This window comes from Callionymus lyra, chromosome 5 (genome assembly GCF_982586985.1).
Source record: "Callionymus lyra chromosome 5, fCalLyr1.hap1.1, whole genome shotgun sequence".
NCBI classification, from domain to species: Eukaryota; Metazoa; Chordata; class Actinopteri; order Syngnathiformes; family Callionymidae; genus Callionymus; species Callionymus lyra.
The window spans coordinates 30,520,987-30,548,376 of NC_141822.1; the positions used below are offsets into that span (position 1 = coordinate 30,520,987).

Genomic DNA, 27,390 nt, shown 5'->3' on the forward strand with positions numbered 1-27,390 from the left:
ACAGTGTGTTTCGTGTGTTTTAACACAAATCATCTGATACTTTGCTGTCATTATCAAAATATTTTCATTGTTGAAGTTTGTTATAGAAAACATGTCATTGTTAATTTTTAACTAAAGTTTAAGAATATAGCGGACGTGTGTCTGAGTTGCCGGGGTGCGTTGGGGGCGTGGCCACTGCCACAAACCCCGCCCCTCCAGCAGTGCCGTCTGCAGCGGCGGCAGCGACCATTCATTCTTCCGAGCTCCGGAGGTGGAACGTGGAGGATGAGGACACTTTGAAGGAGCCAGGAATCATCTCGACTACTCCTTCTTCCTCGATTTTTAGGACAAGAAACATCCGGCGCTTTCTTCCCTCAACTTTGTCTGGAAGTCCAGAGATTCCACGTAAGTCCGCCTCCTCAGCAGACCTCGTTTCTTCTCTCGGTCGTTCACAGAAAATACATTTTAACATCTGTTCTCAAAGTCAACGGATGAGCTCAGCCTCAGAACTTCAGCTCAGACTCGTCTGTCGGCGACTAACATCTGTACGAGGAATGAGAGATTTTCCAAGACTGGGAATCACATCCAGTCTTTCTTTTACGGGATGAAAAAGACTCACGTCATTGCGAATAATACTCATTCAAAGTAGACATTTAATAAAAGAAGTAATGTTCATTAAAATATTTTTTTATTCTCATGTTGTTAACGTTTGAGTATCATTCTTTAAAGAACATATTTTACAGTTATTCAAATAGAAAATCACCTGCTAATCAACATTAACAGTATATAGCTTGTGCTAATTAGCAATCTGTCCAATTTTCCACCTCAAATAATTTAAGATTTTATTTTTACTTTATGTGGTTACATTTGTTACAAAACTTACTGTATAAATGTCCAAGAAGATAGATTTTGCTCTGCGATTATGTTAGCGTTTAAACTTTAAACTAAGATTATCTCACCCCTGCTTTGAGCTAGCAGTTAGCAATCAAGCTAATCCAGCCCTGAAGCTAATGTGAAGTTTGTTTTACAGGTAAGAAACACTAAAAACACGTAAAAAATATATATAAAACTCACTATCATTAAGGTCACAGTGAGGTACTAAACTGCTCTTTTTTGAGGATTTCCTACTTCTTTCTGTGATCTTTTCACCTTCCCTATTGAAACTCCACCTTTGTCTTATAATAATCAAATGCTTTCAGTTTTGAGTAAATACAACATAACTGTTAAGTATTTGAAGAGTGTTTCTCTTTTGATATTGGTCTACGTGGTACAATAAAATTGTGAAAGATTATTGTGCTGAAACTAAGTTGTCTCATAGTTCAGCCAAAGATTTGTGGAGGTTGTAAATGTGCTGTCATGAAACCGGCTTGATCAAAAAAAGGCTCTATTGGCATAGTAGTTACAGAATTGCACTTTTATTTTACAAGCAGCATTGTTCCTGGTCCAGGGCGCAGGTATGCACTGCCTCAGTGCTTTTTCCAGGTTCTAAATGGAATGATGGTAGTGATAAAACAGATCTCAAAGTAGTTATTGAACTATAACTGATTGTGGTTGACAACATGTTTGTTGTTTTGCTGATATTCATCAAATGCAACATGTACTGAAATGTGACTGAAATTTCCCAAGACTACAGGAAAAAAATTGTATCTTTCATTGTAACGAAGGATTCAACGTTTGTTTTTTATTTGTTTTATTTAAGCACACTAGTCACCAATTGATGAAATGTGACACTTGTATGACACGTTTCAGTATCCTAGGTGCTGATTGGCTCAGTGCAGTAGCTAAGTTTAAAAAAGATAAGATAAGGGGCAGATTCTTTTGAACGCTGAGACGTTGAGAGCAGTACATTTCTTGGGTGCTAACTGGAGTTCACAATGTCAATTTATGAATGTTTCTATGACTGCTGCGCTTTAACTGATTTTCTCTGGACTGAAATGTTTCATTATTACTAAGAAATCACATATAGAAAAATGGTAAGTAAGTAAGTAATTTGTATTGTAGGGTCCAGGGTCACAAAGCGCTTAAACAATCAAAACAATATTCTATTAAGTATATACTTTAAAGGTCAAGATAACACTGAGAACAACACAGGAGTTCCAGAATGCCTAGTTTGTATTATTAAATGCCTTCACAACTTCCATGTTTGCTAATTTCCACAGACGATAATTCAATAACGATAATTTAGTTTGAAACATGGTAGACTCTAATGTATCTAATTTGACATTTTTTATTCATATTATTGTAAAAAAAAAAAGCACATCTGTGTCCAATCCTTTGATGATCAACTTTGTTATGAAAACACACTGATACTATTGATTGACTTTCCTGGCAGAAAAAAAAGAAACAAATCCTGACAAATGACACAAGGAAATCGGATATGTTACTTCTGGCCTGTGAGAACAACTGGAAAGGATTCCCGACAGGAGAACAATCCGTCATCGTTAACCTCGGACGTGTTGTGGCGCTCGAGGTCGCATTGATGCTCTCGAGTTGTAACCTTGCCTCGAGAGAGTGACACAGATTCATGTTTCAATAGTAAACCTGAGAACAGGTCGTTCCACCTGTAAAGCAAGAGTTTGTGTGAGAGGGTCATAAAACCATCTCCTCGGGGGAAATATTTTGTACAAGTCACACCCTGGATGTCATAAAAGTCAATGGGTATTGTGTGTTTGCTGTCAAATAGCTTTTATCTTCCTTCTAAAGTTGTTAATCATTTACTTTTTCTTTCGCAAAGCAAATTGACTGTACTGGCCTTATGACATTAAGTGCATGCTAATTACCAGGACTAAATGATATTTGAGTGTATATTTAAACAAAAAATACATCTCATTCTACTCTGCCGTGGAGGGAATAACTAGTGTACCAACAGGCTAGCTTTAAGGGCTAGCATAACTGACGGCTGTCTGTCCCCATGACCTGACCTCAGACAAGCGAAGTAATTCAAAAAACGGCTCTAGAAAAACACTACTTTAACAGTTTGTTGCGACGTCCGTAATATACATTAAAGCCCGAAGTCAGGAAGCGTTTACACGTTTCCTCTGTCCTACGTTCTCTCTGCATTTCCAACAATAACTCACTTTGTTTCCACACGACTCTACTGTTGCAGAGTTTTTATAGTTGTAGGGTTCACTTCCAAACCGCACACTTTCCATGAGGAGCTCTCGCTCACTCCACCGATGTCACACTAGCTCCTGCTGTTATAAGCTCTGATTTGGTCTAATTTGCAGCATATTGTTTATTAACAGCTGCAGCGGCGGCACAACCACTGTGCGGTCGGTGTCATGACTTTGTATCCCGTGATTAACCCAAACGATTTCTCTGTCAACTTTTTTTCTTCATCAGATGTGTAATGCTGCTGAGGTCATCGGGGAATTGGAACCCGTCGCTGGCGGTTTGAAGCCGCTCCAGTGCACGTGGTTCCTCAGGGCTGGGTGTTTGGCCCGTTTAGAGAAGCAGAGAAAAAAGTGAAGAAACCCTCTGGTTCATTTATTACGACCCTGCAGAAGGCTTCTTTCCTTCTCACTGGCCACAAGAAAAACAAAATGATATATGTTTTTCTCGGGTAGCCTGGTCGCACAGATGCTTTGGAAAAGTTCTTGGAATGAAAGATTTCAAAGCATGGAAAGAAGAAATGTAACCAGCCTGTTTTTTTCGGTCTGGAATTATTTCTAATGCCTCTTCACCGACATTCATGCTGGACACTTTTATGTAATCAATCAGTTTCTTCTGCTCTTGGCCTGTAATCTTCCGCCTGCAAATCTGTCACTCCACTTCTAAGTGAGGCAAAACTTCCCAAAGATGGAGCAGACTCATGGTTGATGGCAGACAGCTGGGTAATAAATTAACAGATGCAAACAAAGGACTAATGGCAAGTGGAAATAAACGAGTGTTTAAAGTAGTTTAACAACTGATCAAACAAGGGACTGCTAATGTCGGCAAGCTGTAAATTATTTGATGATCAGAGACATCCAAATACTTAATATTTTCATACAATTCTTAATCTAATCCACCATTTTGATTCTGAAACTTTAGACCCCACAAGCAGATTAACCAATCAACTTGAAAGATGTCAGGGACTTGTTTTATACCATCTGTTTTATACCAGCTTATACTTGATTCTCACTTGAGAAACCACTTTCCAAAAGCTGGGATGAGGATCAGCTCCTCTAAATCCAATCTCTCGGTTGGAAAGAGGTAGAATGTGCCGTTCAAATCGAATGTAAGATCTAGACGGTTCTCTCTGGCTCAGCTGCGCTCCTACGGAAACATGAGCCGGTCTCTATCAATCTGTGTCTGAAACCAGAACCAGGAGTTGTGCGTCACTCAGACTTCAGCGTGAAATCTGCTGATTGAGTGTCGGATCTCGGGTCTAAGGGCAGCTTTGCGTCTGCGAACCACATCTGGAATAGAGATTGTTGCAGAAGTTCTGGTTACGCCACAATAACCTTGATACGTTTATTTGCCTTTTCTTTGACTACTGTAAAGTGTTGCACTTGTAGGTGGAAAAGTCTACATCTGCTTCTCCCAAACAGAACCTGGTCCGGCTGCTTATTTCCCCCCACAGAACTGTAACCAATAAAACCTGCATCTGAGGGAGACGCGCTCTAGAAGCATCTCGTCACAAAGGTTTTGTTCTGAATGAGGCTCTTGTTACCCCGACATTGTTTATTTGGCTGTAAAATTGACGTAATGCATGCAGGAAAGATTCAGGACAATTTAAACTGGGTCACATTGCGTTATGAGTTTTTCCATTCCAAGCTTTTTGTGCAGTGAAATTAAAAACAGCCGTGTGTCCGAGGGGTGTTTCTCTTCAGAGACACGGCGCTTCAGCCAGAGAAACCTTTGTCTCAGCAGAAGATTTGTTTTATTGTGTTGGAGGGTTTTTAGATTTCAGATCTTCACAGAGCCCCAGAAAAAACTTGGTTAATGAAAGTAGAGTGAAGGAGTTTCCCACTCTCCTGTTGTGCGTGGAGACCTTCTGAGGGACAACTGGGGTGTTAGGTTGATAGGAAAGAAGCATCTGGAGGTTCTGCAAGCTTGAAGACTCCCCCTAGTGGTCAAAAAGTGTGATAGTGACCTAAATACAAACCGCTGAAATGAATACAATCCATTTTTATCATAGATCCTCTTGTGTTTTCTGTACAGACAACTAGATGTTTGCAAGAGCTTAAATTTAGCAAAAGAAAATCATTAAATGTTTACCTTTTAATAACGTGGCAACATTGGACTTGGACATATATGCTGCAACCGAAAATGTGTTCCTTTTGGATTCAATAAATGAAAATACCTTTGTTTACATCTGTCCTCCATTTTCGTTAATTAAAAAATGTATTTTACACCAAGATTTAGCAATGTTTTTTACCAAGGTACATTTTTTTTACCAATAAAATTGAAGTTTTTTTTCTTCTTATTTATGACTTTTATTTCCCGCCCCCCTTTTTATTCTTCACTAGAAGAACCACATAAGATGCGTGGACCTGACTAGCCGTTCGCACGCCTATACTATCTGGCTAATAAATAATTTGGCTGTTCAATAAATGTTAAACTCGAGGGCCCTTAAATATCGTTCTGTCCGATACATTTGGATTGACAATCACAGTGAAAACCTTTGATCAAACTGACTCAAATGGAGGTTCTCGTGAATTTTCCTTAGCCGTCAAAGCAAAAGGTTGTCTCACAGTTCTTAATATTGGCGGACATTCTGAAGAGGAAATGAAATGATCAGAAAGGAAGAAAACCAAGAAGAAGATTCTGTAGGCACTGTCTCCAACCCACTGTCGTGCAGCAGCCTGGTGGTCACATAAACACTCAGACCCTCCAGGTGGGTCGTCTAAGTATAGAGCGTCGTTAAAATAAAAGCTCGGATATAGTTTAACTTTTAAATAAAAATGGAAAAGTACAATAGTACTATATAAAATGTGATGTTTGACGCTGGGCCAGATAGCCTTGGGCAGCTTGTGGCCCTCGAACTGCACTTTGTTCTACCCTATGGCCCCTCCTACGGCTGACTCCAGACTCCTCTGAACCGTCCTGCTCCTCCAGGGTCTCTTCCCTCTGGGCTGCACCGGGGGGCGGTCACGCACACTGATTAGATTAGGCAGCTCTGGAGGTAATCACCCCACTCCCCCTGCTGTTCTCCGCTCCCCAGTTCACCCCCCCTTCTCTTGCGTTAAGCCTCACTCGGGGGTCCATTGACCACCAGCGGCCCTCCGCCCTGCCTCGGTGAACCAGCAGGGTGGGTTCTTGACTCTGACAAAGCCTCGCCCTGCACTTTTCACTGCTTCTTTTAAGACAGAATGACTTGTGGTGCGGGGGGCTGGGCGGGGGCCGTCTGTCGGGTGAAATAAGGAGAAAGAATCTGGGTTTTTGTGGCAACCGGGGGTCCGTCTCCTGGGAATGTGCGGCAGACAGAGGGTGGCTTTGCAGCTGCATGGCCTCCAGCACTTTCTCTGCCCCCCTGGGTCCCACTGGCTCATTAAACCTGACTGGTTCTTTAAAATTCAGCTTAAGTCAAGCCCCCCATCCTCCCGTCCTCCCCCTCCTTTATCTTGTCATTTATTTTCTGTAGCTGTAGTGTTTTAAATCTTTCTTGAGCCGCTCTGCAGCAGCTGTATGCTAACACGGAAAGGTTTGTGGTGATAAGAAAGTCACGTGATTCCTCCAGCTGATGTCACAGCTTTGTGGTGTTGAGAGAGACGCTCACTGGTGCCAAGTTCTGGTTTTCACAGTTCTGGAGAAAGAAGCTTCTCTGCTTTTACCAGCGCTTTATTCATCTCGTCTCATCAGTTAGATGTCACCTGTCAGGGCGACAGTTTGTTTTCTTGCTGACCTCCAGATTTATGTTCTATTGAAGTTATGTTGAAACGTATTTATATCAATTTTTGTATAAATAACTTCAAATAAATTCCAATTATCTGATGTTTCTTCTACATAAACTAAAAAATATACTAATTAATACAAAATAGAAATCAAATTGAGAGATTATGTCAAGTAACACATCTTTATTTGTGTCAGTAAATGTTTTTTGTTTGTCTTTTTTGGATCTTTAAAATGTGTTTATCTTGGGTTGTTTGGTTTTTTGGCCACAAATTATACAGAATATTAAACAGTTTCCTCAACCATAATTATAATAAAAACAATAGTTTCCAGACAGCAATTGAACTGTGTCCACCTCTTTCTTTTTCGTCCTCCTCAGTCACTGTTATATCCTCTTTATGTCAACACATCCAATTGTATGAATTCATTTTGTTTTCATTTATCTTTTGTATCAAAATAATTGCTTTTTGTGTTATTACCTGTATATTTATTGGAAGAAATGCCAAAATTATGTTGATTGATTTATATATTTTTAAAACTCTTCCGATGTGTTTTAGACATTAAAAATATTCGTATAGTTTACACTAATTATTTGACTTTCATGCAAATTAAGTGTTCCTCTAAGTAAGACTGTTGTCAAATCACTAAAGCTGTTGAACGCTTATGGTTACTGTTGCTATGTGACACTCAAGTCTAACACGTTTCTTTTAGCTGTTAAAGGGCTTCGAGTCACGCGTTTAATGATCCGTACAACTGAGGATTGATTTGTAGCCCAAGGATGAACCAGGGGAAAGTCTTAGGTCGGCTTCACACATCATTACATTCAGTGGTCAAATAAATACTGCCAGAGGACCCAGTTAGGCCCTCACACCACACTTTGCTCAATTCAGTTGAGCGGGAAACTGATATCTGTACCAGGATTTCTGTGAAAAAGTAAATCAGATTTTGGAGTTTTGTGATCTGATGTTAGACGCTGGTTTGATCCCAGTGCCACTTTGTGCTAATCTCCTCTACGTCTGATCTTAATGAAGTTTATAAGCGACCGGAGCTTCAAAGATTGGTACTGAGCTCCGTCGGCGGGTTCCTGAGTGCAGCGCTGGTTTATGGAGGAGACAGAGCAAGAGGTGGAGTCTGGCAGCTTCAGAGGAAAACATGAGACAAAAGAAGGTGAAGCTTTTAGTTTCACAATTATCTGGAGCAGCTCAGGGTCAGACATCTGTGATCCATCTCCCAGAGGGCTGGCGTCTGCCGGACCTCCTCGCCCTCCACCAGACTTGCCTCGGTCACGCGCAGGTCTCTTGTGTCACATCAGCGTGTGTTTGTTGGTTTGTGGATAGTTTGGAGAGAAACAGGTGATTATAGTCGCCACAGAGGTCGACGTTCGATATTGTTCATCTCAAGAGTTTCGCTCATGATACACAAATATCTCTTTTTGTTTTTTAGAGGTTGGATGTGGAGCCCAGGTCTTTGTCCAGGTCTAGTCTGCTTATTTTTCTTTATTTTCTTGTAATTGTTTCTTTTCTCTGATCAAAGAAGGTGTTGCCAATATTCACATGTGTTGTCCATAGTTATCTTCTGATTTATACTGTATATAGTTCTTCATGAAATAACAGTGTTTTTCTATTTGCCTTGTCACTCAAGTGTTAGAGAGCAACTAATGTGCAGATTTATGTGTGTCTTGAATAGATCTTAGACCTCTATTGTATTCATCAGTATGTGTCTGTTTGTTCAAAGCTCTCTTGTAATTTAAATATTTACATTAGAAAATGTGCTTTAGCCCCGCCCCACCAGATTCAATCTTGTGAACCCCAACAAAGATCATTTATAAAACAACCATAATAATACACAAAAAAACGGTTCAGTAAAAGAAAATCAATAACTTTTAATTCAAGACTGTACAATTATGGCTGTTTTTTTCCAGTAAATTAAAATTTAAATCAATATTGTCATACAAATTATTTATGCATAGTTAATTCATCGTGTCATAGACATTTAAAGAAGACTCTATCTGAAATTTTTAGGGGATCAAGTGGACAACAGAAAAAAAACGTTTTTTTCCGTTTCTTCAAATCTCTGTCTTCAAATCTGTGTTTGTGTTTGCTCAAAGGGCAGGGCAGGGTCAACTTCAACACAGAGAGAAACAAAGAGACCCACACATATCTCATATTTTGAGACAAATAGCTTCTGTGTTGAAAACTTGAGTGTGATAAGAATTTCAGAAACCTTTCTACGATTTCGTGATTTTGGCGACCTAGATCTCTCTATGCACAAGAGGTTTTTCCTTTCACCAAGTGTGGGAATCGTGTACACAACTCTCTTCAGACCATCCAGAACTATCAATCTCTGATCATAGAAGTGCAAGTGTGACTGTTGATGAAACACAATTCAGCATAGCGTAGAAGGTTTGCTAAGTTTCCAGCATGTTAAGGCAATGAATATGTTTTTGTGAGGGATTTTAAGTCTTGATGAGTGTACTTTTACACACACACACATTGCACACATTGTGTGTGTCTGTACCCAACATTTCTGTCATCATGTCTGGCAGAGACTTGGCAAGTCTTGCCAGCTGTCTACTAAGACCAGACATAAACGAGTTAATTATTTCTCAAATGAAAACGGCACCTATCCTCGTACTTGTGTTCTCTTCCTCCTCCTTCCCTTTCACTTCATCTCTCAATAATAATCCGCCCGCTGACGGATGCAGCCATCTGTTAAGCTGCACATCAGAATAATCACAGCAAGGTGATGTCATCTGTACGTGCGGTCTGTGGTCCACACACACAAACACACACACACACACTCACAGGACACAGGGGAGGAAATTGGACAGAGTTGATAATGACATTAGTAACGAGGGCAGATTGGAGTTAAACACCTTTTTCCAAAAGATATTTAGGAGAAAAAAAACAAGGGTTTAATTATGACTACATCGGCAAGTGGATTACAAATCCCTTGTCACGTTGTAGTTCTTCCATGTTTGGACCAAAAAAGGCAAGAACAGACCGTTCATTTTTTTCTCTTATTTGAAAATCGAATTTAACAGTAAATAGATGAAAGTGTGAGGATGGGAGGATAATTGAGTCCGTCAGTACCAATATTTTGATTGTATTCTCACTTTCATCTGAAATGTAACCCTCCCGTTGTTCAGCACTTTGGTGTGTCGGGGTATAACGTGGGTCCATCTGATCTGGAAGCTGAAGCGGCACCAGAACCAGGCGGTCTCCCTCTAAACTTTGAAGAGCTGCAGCTAAAGCTTCTCAAAGCCCGTCTGTCTGAACCCAGCTCCTAAATATAATGTGTGATAAATGCAACACAGCTGTCAGTCCTGAAGCTCCACGGTCCACTTTGTGTTTATCGATTTTGTGTAACGTCTTTTGTCGTACGTGTCAGTGTCTGATGTAACAGTCGGAAAACTTTTGGTGTGACACCGGAGCTGCTGTCGAGGTTTTATAGAGCTGATGCAGCAATAGTTTCCTACCCAGTGTTCCAGTTTCTCTGTCTTTCTCCCTCACACACATGCAGACACACACACACACGATGAGGTCATTGTTGTGTCATTACCATGGAGCTTATCAAACACCACATTGATACCAAATCAAACATTTCATGAGAACCAATTGTTTTAGGAATGATCCTGGAGGAAGTCTGGAAGACATTGTACTCTTTTAGTTATTTTATCTGAGATACACCTACTGTAGTGAGCCTTTTTGCATTTCCTATGTTGCAACAACGGGCAACTGTGGAATAAAAAAGTTAACCGTATAAAGATTCAACATAAAAATAAATAAATAATCAAACCAACACAGAGAAAAGTCATCCAAAAAACGATCTGAAATTGTAATTAACATTTAAATTCTGGTCTAAAGGTTAACACTGCAAATATACTTTCTTGTTCTTTAGGTCACAAAGTTTGTGACCACATATGAGAGTTGGAACATAGTTGGGGGCTTCGTCTTTTGGCTGTTATGACGCTCCTGTCCATCTTACGTTCCATCTATGCCCCACTCTTAAACAACAACCCAAGTTACTAGACCCTATCCTAATGGGACAGGACACTCAGTGTGGACTGCAGGTCTAAAAAAGGGAAGATCCTTCCATGTCCACGTGATGCTAGCAGGAGCAGCTGGCGACTAGACCCTCCAAGTATCAGCAACATATTTTTTACATTGTTGTTCTTACTAAAATGATTCAAGACTGTCAGTCAGCAGGAGTGTTCCAGTGAATTTAGCACTCAAGGTTTGCTAATCCTGCTAATGCAGCCGCCATTAGCCAAGTGCTGCTCCCGTCAGTCCATTATACTGCAGGGTGAAGAGTCGTCCATTAGTTAATCATCTACGTGCTGAAAACTCATGTCAGGTGGTGTTTATTGATGCTCTGCTGTTCAATCATCCAAGCTATTGATCTGGAGGTCGTGGCGCTTCTCAGGAATTACGGGTTGAGAGAAACACACTGAGGTCATGGTTCAGCTCGTCTTTAATTTAGCTGGTTTAAATTATGGAGTTATATTTGAGTCGTCTTCAGGAAAGTCATGTAATCAGAGCTTGAGTAACAGGTTTGTTTAAACTTCCATTTTGGGTCATGACTGAAAATCGACATGTATTTCTATCAGACTTCTTGAACTTCTGTAGTGGAATCTTCTGCAAGTAGCTAGAAGCCTGAGCCCAGATATGATCTACAAACAAGCTGAATAACACATGTCCCAGCTTTTTATTTTCATCACACAATCTCCATATTTTCCTGACTTCATTGGCATTTTTAGAGTGTTAACAACTACCTAAGCTTTCCATTGACGAAGACATGAACATGATTTTACTGTCAAATCTTTCGCACAATAAACTTTCCTGTCGCTTAAATGTCACCTGATCTGAATATTTATAGAAACGTGTAACTAAGTTAGCAAGTACTGACGTCACGCTGCATTCCACTTGTACTTAAAGCTTGTAAATGACATGGCGTCTGTGAGTTGAGCGAATCATTTGTGTTTAAGTTAGCGACTCCCGGAGCAGAGCAGTGTTTCTTGAATGAAGCCATTAGCAAAATAATTTTGTGAAGCTAAATGTTTGTTACCATCCACTGGTTAGAGTTGGAGAAAGCGAGACAAGAGTCTTAAACGACTTAATTAGATGATAAAGAAAAGACATTTGCCTGTTGCTTACTTTTTATACATTTTTAATACTTTTACTTTGTGAAAAAAATAATCATTGAAAGTTGAAGAAAGGTAAGATGTATACCATGATAATGATGTATACAATGAACAAAAAAATATATTTTGTAACAGATTGATGGTCAAAAATATATATATTAACACCTTCAATGACTGATGAGCTAAAATCCCAACTAACTTGTCCTTCCTGAGGTGTTCGAGGTCATCCTAACTTCAGGTCTGTCGCCACAGAGTCAGTTTGGTTACATAACTGAAGTGACCAACAGCTCCACCAGGAGGGGGCGGTGGCTGCGTCACGTCCAATAACATCTGCAAACATCAGCGTCTCTTCTCATTTTACGAACATGTGAAAGCACTTAGAGGGTCCTCAGGTGCTGCTCGGTCTCGAGGCTGGAAAATCTCTGCTACTCATTTTAGTGGTTGGAACTCATGGTTGTTTCTCTGCAGGGACTAAAGACTCGCCCGGACTGCATCTCCAAGGACTCTAAAAGAAGACTCACAGGTTAGACATCTTTCTTTCATTCCTGTCCGAAGCATGTGTTGAGAACTGAAGGTTTCCTGCTTCGCTTGTTAACATGTTATTGGCCACCTGCTAGCTGTTAGTAGACCCGCAGGTGTTGATGACATCACTTCCTTAACTCAGTCCGGCGGGATTAACTCTGCGGTCCACCTTCATTGGGAAGTTGATGTTTGGAATGATGTCAGGTTTGTTTGTGTCCAAGTTACGGCTCATAACTAAACTAACTGAACATGGATTTCTTCTGTTAGCACTTAGTCTTGTGTTGGGTCTTAAAATAAAACTTATATAGTCGAGATGGGAAAAAGGTAAATCTGGGTACAGGAAGAAATGTGAAACAATATATAACTAATATAAAATCACTTAGACGCTCACTTTGTAACTAAAAAAACTCTCTCCTTACTTGTTTACAACTCTCTTCTCAATCCCTCTCAGTGAACTCATTGCTGCAGCCGCATCTTTTACGGTCTTAACGTTTTTTACGATGTAATATGAGATTCAAAAAGTTTCCTACTTTTAACGGTTTAACAGCTGGAATTTTTCCGTCACTGATGGTTCAGTAGTTATAGTACTGAGGGTCCTGGAGGAGTTTACTGTTATTTGTGTACCACCATGTTTTCGTGACCAGTGCAGCTTTCGATTTGTGCCGTTCTTCTCTCTGATGTGGCCGACGTTGAAGTCAACAGGAAGCGGCAGCTGATGTGAAGGTCCATTATTTTCGGAGCAAAGTGACAAAGGATGGTTCTGTTTATTGTGTTTTCGGGGGGCTTTCCACTTTCAAATGACCTTTCCAGGTGGTCCCGGCTCCGTATCTCTCGCTCCATTGTTTGCACTCATATTGGAAAAACAGAACCCCCCAGTCGTCTCCATACGCCCCCGACTTCCTCCTACGTCCAGATAAATACACCGACCGGCTGATTTCCAGCCTGAAAACAAGGCCATGAGGTGAAGGTGTCGGTTCTGGTCAGCAATCTGACATGACATTATGACCACTGACTGATGTTGCTGGCTAGCTTTGTTGCGCGAGTCGTAATCAGCCGTGGTTCTAGAGACTTGAGTTTGACTATGAATGAGGATATATTATGCTTCAATAATCAACTATTTCAATGAAAACATTAACCTAAAATTTAGAAAATATTTTCTGATGAAGATAAATTGAAAAAATATACCAAGACTATTCCAAAATATATAAATTAGAAATCTGTTTTGATACTTTAATCTGTTGCAGTTAGATTTTCTGCTCAGACCAGAAAGAAAACAGACTCACAGCTCAGCTCTTTTTTCTGATAGAAGCATCGTGTCAGCTCTTTCAGGGACAGATTGTCTTCATCTGTGCTCCCAGGAAACACAATTGTTGGACATATTTGAGCAGGTTCTTCCCTCTATCACCATCTTTGTCTGGCAACACTCTTAAGTGTCATCTTCCTCGCCTGCAGCCAGCATGACAACACCATCACACTCCTGCCTCCTCCCGTTGTCTGTCTCCTTTTGTTTGTCCTGTCTCTGGACTCTCGTGCTCCAGTTGACATGTTTTGCCAATAGCTAGAGAGCCGCTGAGATGATATCAGTTGTGTTATTTGAAACTGGGTCCGTGCCAGCTCGGTGCTTACTTTTGATTTTCAGCAAAGTATCAGGTTAAGCTGTGGGCGCCCACAACAGCGATGGCTCGGGGGCTCTGAGAGTTTCCGTTTGCAGGGGTTGTTATGTGGGAAAGTAGGTCTCGGAGCAGCGGGTCAGGTACGATTAAACCTTGCTCATCTCCTGAACAATGCTCCCAAAACCCTCCGGAGCTTTGACAAATGCCGTCCGCCGAGCTCTGTGGACCATTTCCTGCCCAGAGAACTGTCTGGGTTTAAAAGTGACTTTTCTCCTGCAGCCCCCTGCGTTTATGGATCCCCGGGCTATTTGCAAGGTGGGGCTGGAAATGGTTAAGCATAATGGAGACAGTGTTGCGCCGGAGGGCCTCAGATGTGGAGCTCCCACAGTGGGAACCAGAGAAGAGCTGAGGCTCCGTCAGGAAATAGGTGTGAAGAATGTAGCCCCTACTTTCTACAAGTCATATTTCACCCTTGGATTCACGATGTAGAACATTGATTTAGAACTCCAAAATAAACACAGAGAAGAAGAAGAAGTGTCCATCACATGGGGTTTTATGTCTGGAGAAGGAACTTTATCAACCCGAAAGCAGTCACGGTGCTTTAACTAGCAGGAAGTCGACATAATGGCCAGATTGTCTGTGTGACGTCTACCAATGAGATTGACCCACACAAAAGAGCTGGAGGACATTATGAAATGATGGAAAAAAATCCTTTCCCTGTCTTATCCATTTCAAAGGAAAGCTGTAGTGCACTAGTTCTGTTTAGGACGTACTCACAAAAACATGTAGAGGTTGTTATTGACAGGAAACTAGTTGGATTGTTATTTTAAGTCATACAATAAAAGTTTATTGTTCACAGTATTTCGTAGATTTCTTAATAAAAAAAATGAAAAGATGGGGAAAGATGATTCACAAAACTTTTTGATTTCCACACAAACACGATGAGGGAGAGAAGCAGCATTCGTTGTGTCGTTGCTCCGCCCAACTGGATCTTATCGCTCTCTACCGTTGTCCCCCGGCTGCTTTAATCCCAAACTCAAACAGCTCGGGCTGATGTTTAACCACTAACCCGGCGTAGACAAACCAGGAAAAAAAATGCACCGACTGGACCCCGCCCTGGCCTCGGCGGTCCACTGAGGCCACCCACTTTGACGCGTCAGATGGACTGTGTTTGCCGTCAGCCTCTTAACCATGAGCTGGTCGAGTGTGACGGTCAACGTGAGCAGGCGAGTGGTGGACCAGATGCAGAACCGATCAACCGTCCCGTCCACCTCTGAACACATGTTTCCAGGAGAAACCTGTGGTCAGATAAAATAAAGCTGCCTGGAAATGAAGAGAAACAGCGTCCTGAGAAGGATGGAATTTGTTTTTCTTTTCCCTCTCACACCATTTGTTCCCGGGTGAAGGTGTCGGGCGTCCCTGCTGCCCGGCCTGTCAGTACCTCAGACCCCCTCCACACCTCTCACAGGTGTCCTTCCTGTGCAGGAACTTACAGCGTGGCTACTTTCTCCTCCTCTTTCCCACGCTCCCGCCCTCCGTCCTCCAGACCTCGCTGATGGGATTTCCTCTCCTGCAGCCCCCTCGTATTTATGCTCCAGCGATCCCAAACATCACACCCCCACACTCACTATGACGGCAGAGAGTGCTTCTTTACGAGTGCTGAGGTGATCTTCACCTCCACAGCCTTGTTAACGCAGTGAAACGCCTCAGTTGTCTTAATGTTCGGAGTTGTAGCAAACTCCTTACCTCCATTGTCGTCTGAAGGATGTGGTAGATAGTGTTGGTCTGCAGTCTGTTGAGGGATAAAAGGTGGGCTGTAAGTTGAAGGACCTTCGACTTTTAAAAAGGTATTACTTGTTTAATATTCAACCTTTCTTGGAATGGGACAAAGAAAATAAGCTGGTGTTGTAGCACTTATAATAAGGGAGTAGTTGGCGCTTGGCTGTTTTGGCCTTTTTGGCATTAAAATTAAATATGAAGTCTTAGTTCAGATTCCAGGCACAGAAAAGTTCATGGTGATGATTTGAGCCCAAGAACAGCTCTGTAGGACCCCTGTAGCGCTCCCGAGAGGGTAACCAAACTGACTCTAGTGCCCGTTATAGCTATAAAGGCCCTATTCATCTACTGTATATGGACATACTGTCTTTTGAAAGTTGCAAAAAGATTTTTGTCCTCCTCTTTGCCCTTGCAGCTTCTGAGTCATTTTTTGCAGTTTTTCATCGTATGAAAAATATAAAATATGAATATATTTTTGGTTAATATGGTTCATAGGATGAAAAAATATATATATATATATATATATATATATATATATATATATATATACTGTATATATGTGGGGTAGAAGAAAATTGTCTATAGATCAATCATCAATAACAAAACATTATTCACTGATGGACTATTATAGTCAACACAAACAGTTTCACATTAAATACAGTTAGAATGTTGCCTGTGGCTTCACTAAAGCATCGCCTAGCAACCCAACATCACTCTTGTAAATTGATATTTGATCAGTGACACATGTGGGGAGTAATTCAGAATTAAAGTTGAGATGGTTTCCTTTGTCAGTCGGAGTGACTGAGCTTCAACCCCGGACCTTGGCAACAGATAAGTGAAGATGAAACACACTTCTTATGAATGCTCTCTCGCCAGCGTTCCGTCACACCACCTGCAGGTTTACGATCAGATACAGGCCCAGACTTCAACCTGATGTTCCTGGAGCGGAAACTCCGTCAGCTTCCTCCCATCTATCTTCCATCTCTTTTCCACATCCCCCCGCTCTCCCTCTCCTCGCTGACGTAACGTTCACGGCTGCGATTGGAAACACGTGGAGGAAAAAAAAAGTCATTCAGATATCTGAAGCAGGTTTGCTGAGCCAAAATCAAACATTTGGTTTTGGTAACATGAATCAGATCCTTCCTGACACGCTCTCGGAGGCTTTTAGGCGCCGTGGAAATGTCCGGGCCTCAGGTGGAGCCAAACCTGCTGAGTCGTGACTGAGCCACGGATCAGACTGTGGACGAACCTTTCTGTGAACTCTCTCAGATGATGAAGGTATATTTTCAACTGGAATACACATCTGTGAGTACAGCTCCACAAATGGCCAATCAGGTTGTGATCTGCAGTACATATTATGACCACAGGACACTATTATGAACTTGACCAGAGAAAACCTCTCATCCAATTAAAGCAACTTGAAAGATGTGTCACATTCTAGTCGATCCCGGGGTCAAACAAAACCCTTAAACCAACATGTTGTTACCTTGGGTCCCTGCAGAACCTCAGAAGATTCGGATCAATGCTAATTCCAGGAGTGTGCGCATGGAAGACTGTAACGACCATCTTGTGCCTGAGCCGAGGTCGAAACATCTATCAGTGTTGGATGAAGCTCCAGTGGCTTCCTGAAGGGTTCTGTTTCTTTCTTGGTCGTTGTGGTTCAACACAGTCATGTGCAACAAGGCTGTACATCAATGATTTGAGGCACCATGTGGGTGAATCTTATTGTGAAATAATATACTGTATATTATTTTAACACCATATCAATCTGTTTCTTCAACTGAAAACAAACTTGTGCAAGTTAGTGTTACTAAAGAAAAAGAAAATGGCTGCAAAGAAACTGAGGAAAAACCTCCAGTTTGTGAACTTTTTACTGTGAAAGTCACTTACTGGCCAGTGTGGCAGGATTTTGGGGAGATGCTCACAGCAAAACCTGCCAACAAAACGAACATACCTTTGCTTGGAAAAAGAATTATCTAATTGGGTATTCGAGTTTAAAAGGATAAATTCTACTTTTTTCCTGATTGACTTTTGTATTTGATATTATTGCATTTTGCTGCACGAAGATTATCCCAGGTACAATTCACATTTTTTTTTCTTTCTTGAAACATAAATAAGATGCATCTAAAAAATGATGGGTGATTATATGGTCACTTTGTAATCTGATTAGTCGTCTTATCTTTAGGAGAGTTCAATGATAAGTCAACCATCAAAATACAAGTTGTAACACTAGTTAAGGATTGCTTGTATCCTGCGCAAAAAGGGTGTACAACCGTACAACACTAAATTGAACAGAGGGTTAATTATTTTATTTCTATTAACTCTTAGATCTTAGGTTGCAATAACTAATTCTCTCTCTATTTTTTATATTATTGTTTCTGAGTTTTTCCAAACACAAACCGCTGTAGTAAAGACTCTGGCGCCGCTGACGCAATGCAGACCCTCACATCAAACAGCCGAGGATCAGAAAGATCCTCGGCAGTCCTGCAGTAGTTGAAGTCACGAACACAGCAAAGCTGGACTGGGTCTGGCGCTGGACAGCAGGTCGTCCATCTCTCGCCATCTGCTGAGCCAGATCATGTAGATCTGAAGAAGAACGATCAAACACGGCTGAGTGGAAACTGATAACAGATCCAACTCAGACAAGATGTGGATGCAGTTTATGAAGACCATCAATCCTTCATCCATCTGGTCCATGTAGCGACCTCACCTTCACCGTAACAGAATGAGTAGAAGTTGTGAACTCTAAGAAGTCGAAATACATTTTGTAAAAGTAACAAATATAGGTGCTGGACGGTAGAGATGAATGACAAGAACAACAGTGGAAAGTAAAAGTAGAGTAGAGTAGTGTTTTTCTTCACAGTTGTGTTTAACAATTGGGGTGTAATGTTTCTATTGTTTGAAACCTTTTATTAATACCATTGTGCACAGGTGGTTTATTTTAAATTTCATGACTGTAGAATTGTCAGTGTCCAGATGTTATTAGCTGCTGCGGTAGGACTTGAAACATTCCTGAATTGAAACTAAACTGATATTACTCTATTATGGTTTTGAGTGAGACTCAAACATGTGAAACAACACTGAACCACTAACAGAAGTTATTTAATAAAATCACTCCTCACTTGTTTTTATATCACCGTCATTTCTTCGTCTCACTCCCTCTCAGAGAACTCTGTAGTTGCTTGTGTTTTGTGGATTTTTAATATGCCATCCATCATGAACACATTTGGTTTCTCTCTGCGTTTCTAGATAGGATACCTCTTTGAGGAGCCATTGTCACATAGATTTCATTATTTAAAGTTCCATCTTGGTCTCAAATGTTTATCTTATCTCATGGAAACGAAGTATCACTCGTGTGACGCTGTAGACCTTTTCACCTCGGAGCGCTCCATTAACTCCCACCCAGTCCAGAACCACAGTGTCTAGATGAGTCACAGCTGTTCATAGGTCGAGAAGCGTCTTTATGAGGTCCGAGGTACAAACAAGCTGCGTAACCATCCGCCAGCTCAGAGCTGATAAACGTCCGCTTCCTCTGCAGCTATCGGCTTTTCTTCCTGTTTGACCTTGCCCCGTCTCATATGGAACTTATTTGGACTTCCTGAGCGCCCTTTGTCCTGGCGAACTGTAGGAGAAGCCAGTCCATCAGATGGGAGCATCTAGAGAGGAGCACTAGAGTGGGTGTGGATCACACAGACGGAGGTTAATGAGAAAATGGTTTGAAAATGCTAGAGAGGAGAAACTCTGTTGTTTTAACCCAGATTCTGAAGCCACCGTGTGGCTCCTCTGAAGAAGTGAGGCTGCAGATTCAGCCAATCGGAGGAAGACGATCGTGTCTAAGAGGAGGGGCTAGGCGGGGGGGAGGGTCAGCGAGGCGATAAAGCCGAGCAGAGGAGGAGAGTGGGGGCACAGAAGCCACATCTCCTGGAGCGCTGGTCTTCTCCACGACCCGATGGAGACAGGTTTGTTTTCTTCTGTTGCCTCCACATGTGGGATTCTGGTCTAAATATTATGTTTTTGGGGCAGAGCAGATGTTTAGATGTGTGTGCTGGAAACGCTGACTCTGGCATCTCTGCCGGGATGGACTGTGATTACATTTTCCCCAAACAAAAGTGCAGATGAGAGACGCAAGTTCAAATCCATCTGTTGTCGCCGGAGAAGACTTGGTCCTGTGTTTAGGAACTCTTCATTCAAACAAACAGTTTCCATGGCGACGTGTTTGTGGCGTGCATTCGTATGTAGATAGATGTTTTGTCCTGGAGCACAAAAGGCTGGGTGGACAAAAGTTGTTTAGGAAACACAAGCGTCACGAGGTCTTTGAAGAATAATTCTTTGACTTGTATTGAAAGATCTTGGTCGTCTGGTGGTTTTGAAAGGAAGCATTCTAAGGAACACTCTCTTTGGCTTTGGTCTGACCAATGATCTCCTCACAGTTGAGGAAAAAACATCTTCAGAAAGGCAATTACCGTTTATGTTTCCTCATCTTACCTGCAGCTCTACTCTGAGTCTCAAACGTTTGATGACACTCTCTTTGTGGCACCTGTTCCAGGCTAGCAAACATGCTTTGAAGAACTGTCACCTGAGTCACAACATCGTCTGGTTTTATTGAAATGAGAAGCAACTGAAAATTTTATTATAAATAATAATTAAATAATTAAGCTCAGATGTAGGGGTACACTCTGTATACAGGTGGGTATCATTTGATTTTGTGTGATGCAGGTGCTAAACCAGTACTTTTGAAACTTACCTTTAACAAGATGTGTTTTCTAATTGTTGGTTTCATTTAGTGCCGATATTGTACGATGCTTATTATCACTAGCCTGACCAAGCTATTATTGCTAATCGTAGCAATAGTTATCTTTCTATGCTTAGAGTAAAAATATTAAGAGAAGATCCAGATATGACTCAAGGTTTTTTCTCAACTTAATTCATTCAAAATTGGCATTTGCTAAGAAAGCAACTGATTCTGATGTAAAGTCAATGTAGAGGTTGTATACAAACTGTTGCACTTAAGTACGGGGGCGGAGCATGTGACACATCAGGAACGACAGGCGTTTCAATGTGTTTCCAGCCACATCTCTAGTATCGAATCTCACTAAAGGATCATCTAGAATCAGAGACGTCCATGTTAAATAAGTAAAAAACGGACTCTCTGATCCACCATTTTGACTCACCACTAACTTTAGACCCTCCAGTAGATTGAGCTGCTGGTTTTGAACTTGAGAAATGGAAGGAAGTTGTTTCGTCACCAGAAACTTATGTGCGAGTTCTTACATTAAAATCAAAAATCAAAATTGATTTCAAGAAGAAGATACAACTGCATGATATGTAGTTAAAGAGTTATCTTTTAAAATCCTAATTGGAAAACTATATTTATTCTGTTATTCTGCTGTTTACTCAAAGCTAACGGCAGACCCCCCTAAAGACTGTTTGACCACCTCTATTGTCCTGCTGTCCACTTTTGCCACGGCCAGTTCCAGCTCCACCGGCGTGGAGGTCGTAAAAGGGAATTTAATTAAGAAGAAACCTGATCTGTGGAGACACTCCCTCCTGCTCAAGCTGTCGAGCGTGTGCGTCAGATGGCAGGGTGTCTCGTGTGCGTGGATAAGAGTCGGGGGCGCAGACTGAAGGCCGTAAACTGTGTGTGTGTGTGTGTGTGTGTGTGTGTGTGTGTGTGTGTGTGTGTGTGTGTGTGTGTGTGTGTGTGTGTGTGTGTGTGTGTGTGTGTGTGTGTGTGTGTGTGTGTGTGTGTGTGTGTAAACCGACCTTCCAGTAATCCCTGCTGCTGCTTCAGGGAGTGAAGACACATAAATCCAGACAATCTTGTGAAAGTTCATTAGATTCAGACTCTGACTGAGCAGTTATCTGTTTGTACCATGTGATCGTTCAAGGGTCAAAGTTCAAGTGTCCAGGTCTTGGCCTACTTAGTTTGGTGCCCAGCTGGTTTGAATTGCTAAAGTGTGTTTTCGACGTCGGAGAAGAACAAGGAGGCACGACTGAGCAGGCAAACGTTTGACCCGAATACTTCAAACTGCCAGAGCAGCACGAGGAGCCGGAGAAGTTTGTCTTCAGTCGTCATGTCAAACACTGGCCTCGTCAAAGGGCCGCTGGGAGAGAAGGGAGGTGTACGTGAGGGGGGGTCACCCCCTTTTTTTGGAGGGTCTGGTCATGGTGAGGCAATTTGTGATTCACAGACTTAATGCTGGTCCAACTCCACAGAGTCTTATGACCTCATCGATTTGACACAGTCCACACCATACACACACAAACACACCCACACACAGGCGCGCGCACACACACACACACACAGACACACACACAGACACACACACACACACACACACACACACACACACACACACACACACACACACACACACACACACACACACACACACACACACACACACACACACACACACACACACACAGCACAACGCGGATCTAGGTCATTTTCCTACAGAAGGAAGAAGCAGAAGGAGAAAAAAAAGGAGGTCTGCTGTTGATATCCCAGCAGGACCTCCGAGATCAAAGTGTGTGTGGTGCGCTCACACACTGACCACATGGGGACCATGGTACCGCCCGGCTGATGGAAACCTCACGTTGCGGGCGGCACACGTGTCAACAGCTGCCCTCGGGCCTTCTGCTGCCCCACCAAAAAACAGACTCCCAGAGGAGGCAGGAAGAGGTCCGGGAGGAGGAATGACTTGTGTGTTTATGTCCAGAGCACAAAGACGGGAAGACGTGGAGCATCCTGGCTCCTCTCAGTTTTCCTTCTTCAGTCTTTGATGCTCCCGACCTGGAGCCGTGAACCTCTTCCACCACAGAGTGTTGGTTTCAATGGTAGCTTTCAAGAGTCTGGACCCACCGTCAAACTCACAGCTTTGTGGTCGCACTCCAGACACAGGGGCCAAATTTGAGGTGATTTTAAATACATGTTTGTCTGAGATTCAACACAGTTGTTCCATGAGGCCTGATAATTAATTTGATGTGGCCCCCAGGAGCCTTTGATGTGTTTCTGCTAATGAGAAATACGATCATCATTGAACTTATGAGATTGAAAATGTGCCGGCTCTTAATGATGGAGTGAACATGTGAAAGACTGAAGATAGAGAGACGTGTTGTTGTGAACTGGACAAAGTTATCAGTGGTCATGAGTCTTGTTATCTGCTGTGGACTGACCTGAGGTCAGTGTTGTGCACGCTTAGCTAGAATGTTTTCCCCTTTCTGTTCTTCTGCCCCCCCTTAATACACACACCGACACACACAACTACAATATGCATGTATGAACACAACATTAAGTGAACAAAACATGCGACACATTACCGTAATGAACCCAGAATATGCATTTCTGTGTAAACTGACACACAAGGAAAATCCAAACAACACAAGACACACGCACAATAGCACAATTGGAAAAATCATTGTACCACCTACACAAGAATGTTTAACAAGACAATATGACTCACACAACACATCATGACAAGTGCCACAAACATGCAGGGGCCACACACACACAAATTTGCATATGTGACACACAAACACACCCAAGCAAAGCACAAGCAAACAGGCCACGACCACAACACACACACATCATTAAAGCAGAGACACGAACACATACTTTCGTTTAATCTTCACGACAACCAGACTGACTCACACACTCACACACTCTTCTTTACGACTTTTCATTTCTTCTTCTTCTTCACTCCTTACTTATCTCTTCTTCTTCAGCCCTCTTCCTCTTCCTCAGGGGTGTGTATCACAATGTGACGTGTGTGTTGTGTGTCTGCAGGTGTGTCTAATGTGAAGCCAGCGGGCTGGCTGAGGGGCTTGTGTACGATGTAGACGGCGGCCTGCACACACACCGACAGACAGCAGGGTCGAGGGCCAGAGGTTTGGAACTCCAGCTACACCTTCGTCTGGGACCTGAAAGAGCGCCACCGTCAGCATGTGCCATGTCATTGTCACCTGCCGCTCCATGCTCTGGACTTTGCTCAGCATCGTGGCGGCCTTCGGAGAGCTCATCGCCTTCATGAGCACGGACTGGCTGGTGGGGTACCCGCGCACCCCCGACGCCGTGTTCGGACACCACGGAGCCACCGCGGCCGGCGAGGCCTACAGACCCACGCTGGGCATCTACGGCCGCTGCATCAAACTGCCTCACCTGCAGAGAGGAATACTGTGCGGACCGTACGCCGTGCACTTCGGGGAGATTGCCAGCGGGTTCTGGCAGGCCACCTCCATCTTCCTGGCAGCCGGGATCCTGCTGCTGTGCGCAGTGGCCTTCATCTCCGTGTTCACCATGTGCTTCCAGAGCATCATGAAGAAGAGCATCTTCAACGTGTGTGGCCTGCTGCAAGGCATCGCAGGTGAGAGCCCTTCTTGATTCTCTGCTTCATGACTCAAAGACTCAAGGTTTGTAGCTGCTGTGATGTGTGATATTCACGTATGTGTTCATACATAAGGGTTTATAGCTGGAAAATGAGTGATGCTACGTTGACTTACAGAGTAATACTACGTAGAATAATGCTAGGTTGACTCGCAGAGAAATGCTATGTTGCCTCGTAGAATAATTCTAGGTTGACTCGCAGAGTAATGCTATGTTGACTCGCAGAGTAATGCTAGGTTGACTCGCAGGGTAATGCTAGGTTGACTCGCAGAGTAATGCTAGGTTGACTCGCAGAGTAATGCTAGGTTGACTCGCAGAGTAATGCTAGGTTGACTCGCAGGGTAATGCTAGGTTGACTCGCAGAGTAATGCTATGTTGACTCGCAGAGTAATGCTAGGTTGACTCGCAGGGTAATGCTAGGTTGACTCGCAGGGTAATGCTAGGTTGACTCGCAGGGTAATGCTAGGTTGACTCGCAGAGTAATGCTAGGTTGACTCACAGGGTAATGCTAGGTTGACTCGCAGAGTAATGCTAGGTTGACTCGCAGAGTAATGCTAGGTTGACTCGCAGAGTAATGCTAGGTTGACTAGGTTGACTCGCAGAGTAATGCTATGTTGACTCGCAGAGTAATGCTATGTTGACTCGCAGAGTAATGCTAGGTTGACTCGCAGAGTAATGCTAGGTTGACTCGCAGAGTAATGCTAGGTTGACTAGGTTGACTCGCAGAGTAATGCTAGGTTGACTCACAGAGTAATGCTAGGTTGACTCGCAGAGTAATGCCATGTTGACTCGCAGAATAATGCTAGGTTGACTCACAGAGTAATGCTACGTTGACTCGCAGAGTAATGCTACGTTGACTCGCAGAGTAATGCTACGTTGACTCGCAGAGTAATGCTACGTTGACTCGCAGAGTAATGCTAGGTTGACTCGCAGAGTAATGCTACGTTGACTCGCAGAGTAATGCTACGTTGACTCGCAGAGTAATGCTAGGTTGACTCGCAGAGTAATGCTAGGTCGACTCGCAGAGTAATGCTAGGTTGACTCGCAGAGTAATGCTAGGTTGACTCGCAGAGTAATGCTACGTTGACTCGCAGAGTAATGCTACGTTGACTCGCAGAGTAATGCTACGTTGACTCGCAGAGTAATGCTAGGTTGACTCGCAGAGTAATGCTAGGTTGACACGCAGAGTAATGCTAGGTTGACTCGCAGAGTAATGCTAGGTTGACTCGCAGAGTAATGCTAGGTTGACTCGCAGAGTAATGCTGTGTTGACTCGCAGAGTAATGCTATGTTGACTCGTAGAATAATGCTAGGTTGACTCGCAGAGTAATGCTAGGTTGACTCGCAGAGTAATGCTACGTTGACTCGCAGATTAATAACAGTAATAATAGTGCAGCAATATTTAAATATCGTGTTCCACATAAAATTGGCTCAAGGTCAGTAACTAAACCAGAACAGTACATAAGGCTTATAAGGTTGATTTTTGAGAAAATTAAAGGATTTTCAGTGTGCAACAAATGAAGGTAAATGAAGTTAAATGATTTATGTTATGTTGTCTCTGGTTTAGTACCAATTTAAAGTGTATCTACAAGATTATGTTTTTGATAACAACCCTCGACTTCATGTGAGGAAAAAAATTATAATGTTGAAACGACTATTGTTGACCCACAACAACAAACTTTGACACACAGTGAAGTTAGTCTGCGACGGTGTTGTCGGTCGCTGGTGGAGATGTTGATGCTGCTTTGTGTCTTGATGAAGGTTGTGAGGTTGTGACAAACACTAGGCTTGTGCATTTGTGAGTCCGCTCAGTTGTGTTGTTTGAGCAGGAGGGGGAATGTGTAGTTAGTGTGCGTGTTCTTACACTGACTGAAGTCATTCAATGTTGGTCCTTTTTGTCTTCAGCTCTGGTCACATGAGGGGAGGGTCAGATGTCAGGGGTCAAAGGTCAGAGGTCTGGGGCCAGAATTGTGAACGAAAATGAAAAGTATGGAAAGTGGATCCAGAAGCGGGTGGTGCTAGACCAGGGAAGAACATTAGAGGGTGGGGTGCTGGTGAACCTCTATCAGGGTTCTGCTCTGGACTTTGGGCGGAACCACATGTGGAAAGAATTCTTGACCCAGTTTTCATTTCCACGTTTCATCTAATTTCCTCTGAGCTGCAGAACCGATCTGCACCTCCAGAACCAGCCGGCCGCTGTAGATTAAAGGTTTCACTTCCTTCCAGAACCATGTGAGGTACCACGTCCATTTGGAAGTGGGTCATAGGAAGTAGCTCCATCCGCCTGGTTCCTGTTGTCGGCGTGAGCTGACCAGGTGACCGTTTGGGTCATGTGTGTCAGACTACAGTACAGAAACACAGGTCAAATATTTTAGGGCAGAAACATGATTTTTCACTGTGGCCATTATATTATGACCGCCTGTCAAAGTACATCCGCAGTGGTCAGCAGCTGTCAGCTCAGTAGTCATAATGTTCTGGTCAATTGTTAGATTTGGAATTTCGTTAGTGTTTCTGTGGCTCACGTTTGGTCTCTCTGCAGGTCTGTTCCTGATCCTGGGGCTCATGTTGTACCCTGCTGGCTGGGGTTCTGACAAGGCTGAGCTCTACTGCGGCCCGGATGCGGCTCCGTACCGGGCCGGGCTCTGCTCCATGGGTTGGGCCTTCTACACGGCCATGGGCTGCACCGTGCTCACCTTCGTCTGCGCCGTCTTCTCGGCTCAGGCCGAGATCGCCACGTCCAGCGACAAAGTCCAGGAGGAGATCGAGGAAGGGAAGAGCCTCATCTGCCTCCTCTGAACCAGAACCGGCCCGGACACCCCCACCTTACCACTAAGACTGCCTGACGTCCACGAGAGACGCCCGAGACTTCGTCCGAGTCTGTCTGTAAATAAACGTGACGTTGTTTCATGTACTGTGTCGCAGGACCAACGATGATGATGTCACACTTTAATTAAAAACACTGTCTCTGAGCTCCAGGAACCACTAGGGGGCAGAACACACTCTAGAATGTACTTTGGACATCTGTGGACTTTTTCCGAGGCGACAGGAAGACTTGTCTTGAAGGAGTTTGGACTGATGTCACCGGTGTTGTGATGACATCAAAGGTCCATTTGTTTTTGCTAAACTAATAAAGAAAAAGGGAGAAAAAAAAGTTGT

At 42.9% G+C, this 27,390-nt stretch overlaps 1 protein-coding gene across 2 annotated transcripts; it reads left to right on the forward strand.

Moving 5' to 3' along the window:
* Positions 1–231: 231 nt before the first annotated feature.
* lhfpl2a (LHFPL tetraspan subfamily member 2a) lies at positions 232–27,377 on the forward strand. 2 transcript variants are annotated; one of them, XM_087792638.1, is made up of 4 exons: positions 232–384; positions 12,407–12,461; positions 23,639–24,215; positions 26,774–27,377. In XM_087792638.1, the coding sequence occupies exons 3-4, from the start codon at positions 23,795–23,797 to the stop codon at positions 27,028–27,030; spliced, it is 678 nt and encodes a 225-aa protein (XP_087648764.1). In that variant the 5' UTR covers positions 232–384; positions 12,407–12,461; positions 23,639–23,794; the 3' UTR covers positions 27,031–27,377. The 2 variants fall into 2 exon arrangements, with proteins under 2 accessions (XP_087648764.1, XP_087648765.1); XM_087792639.1 differs by lacking the exons at positions 232–384; positions 12,407–12,461 and adding an exon at positions 19,773–19,808.
* Positions 27,378–27,390: the final 13 nt, after the last annotated feature.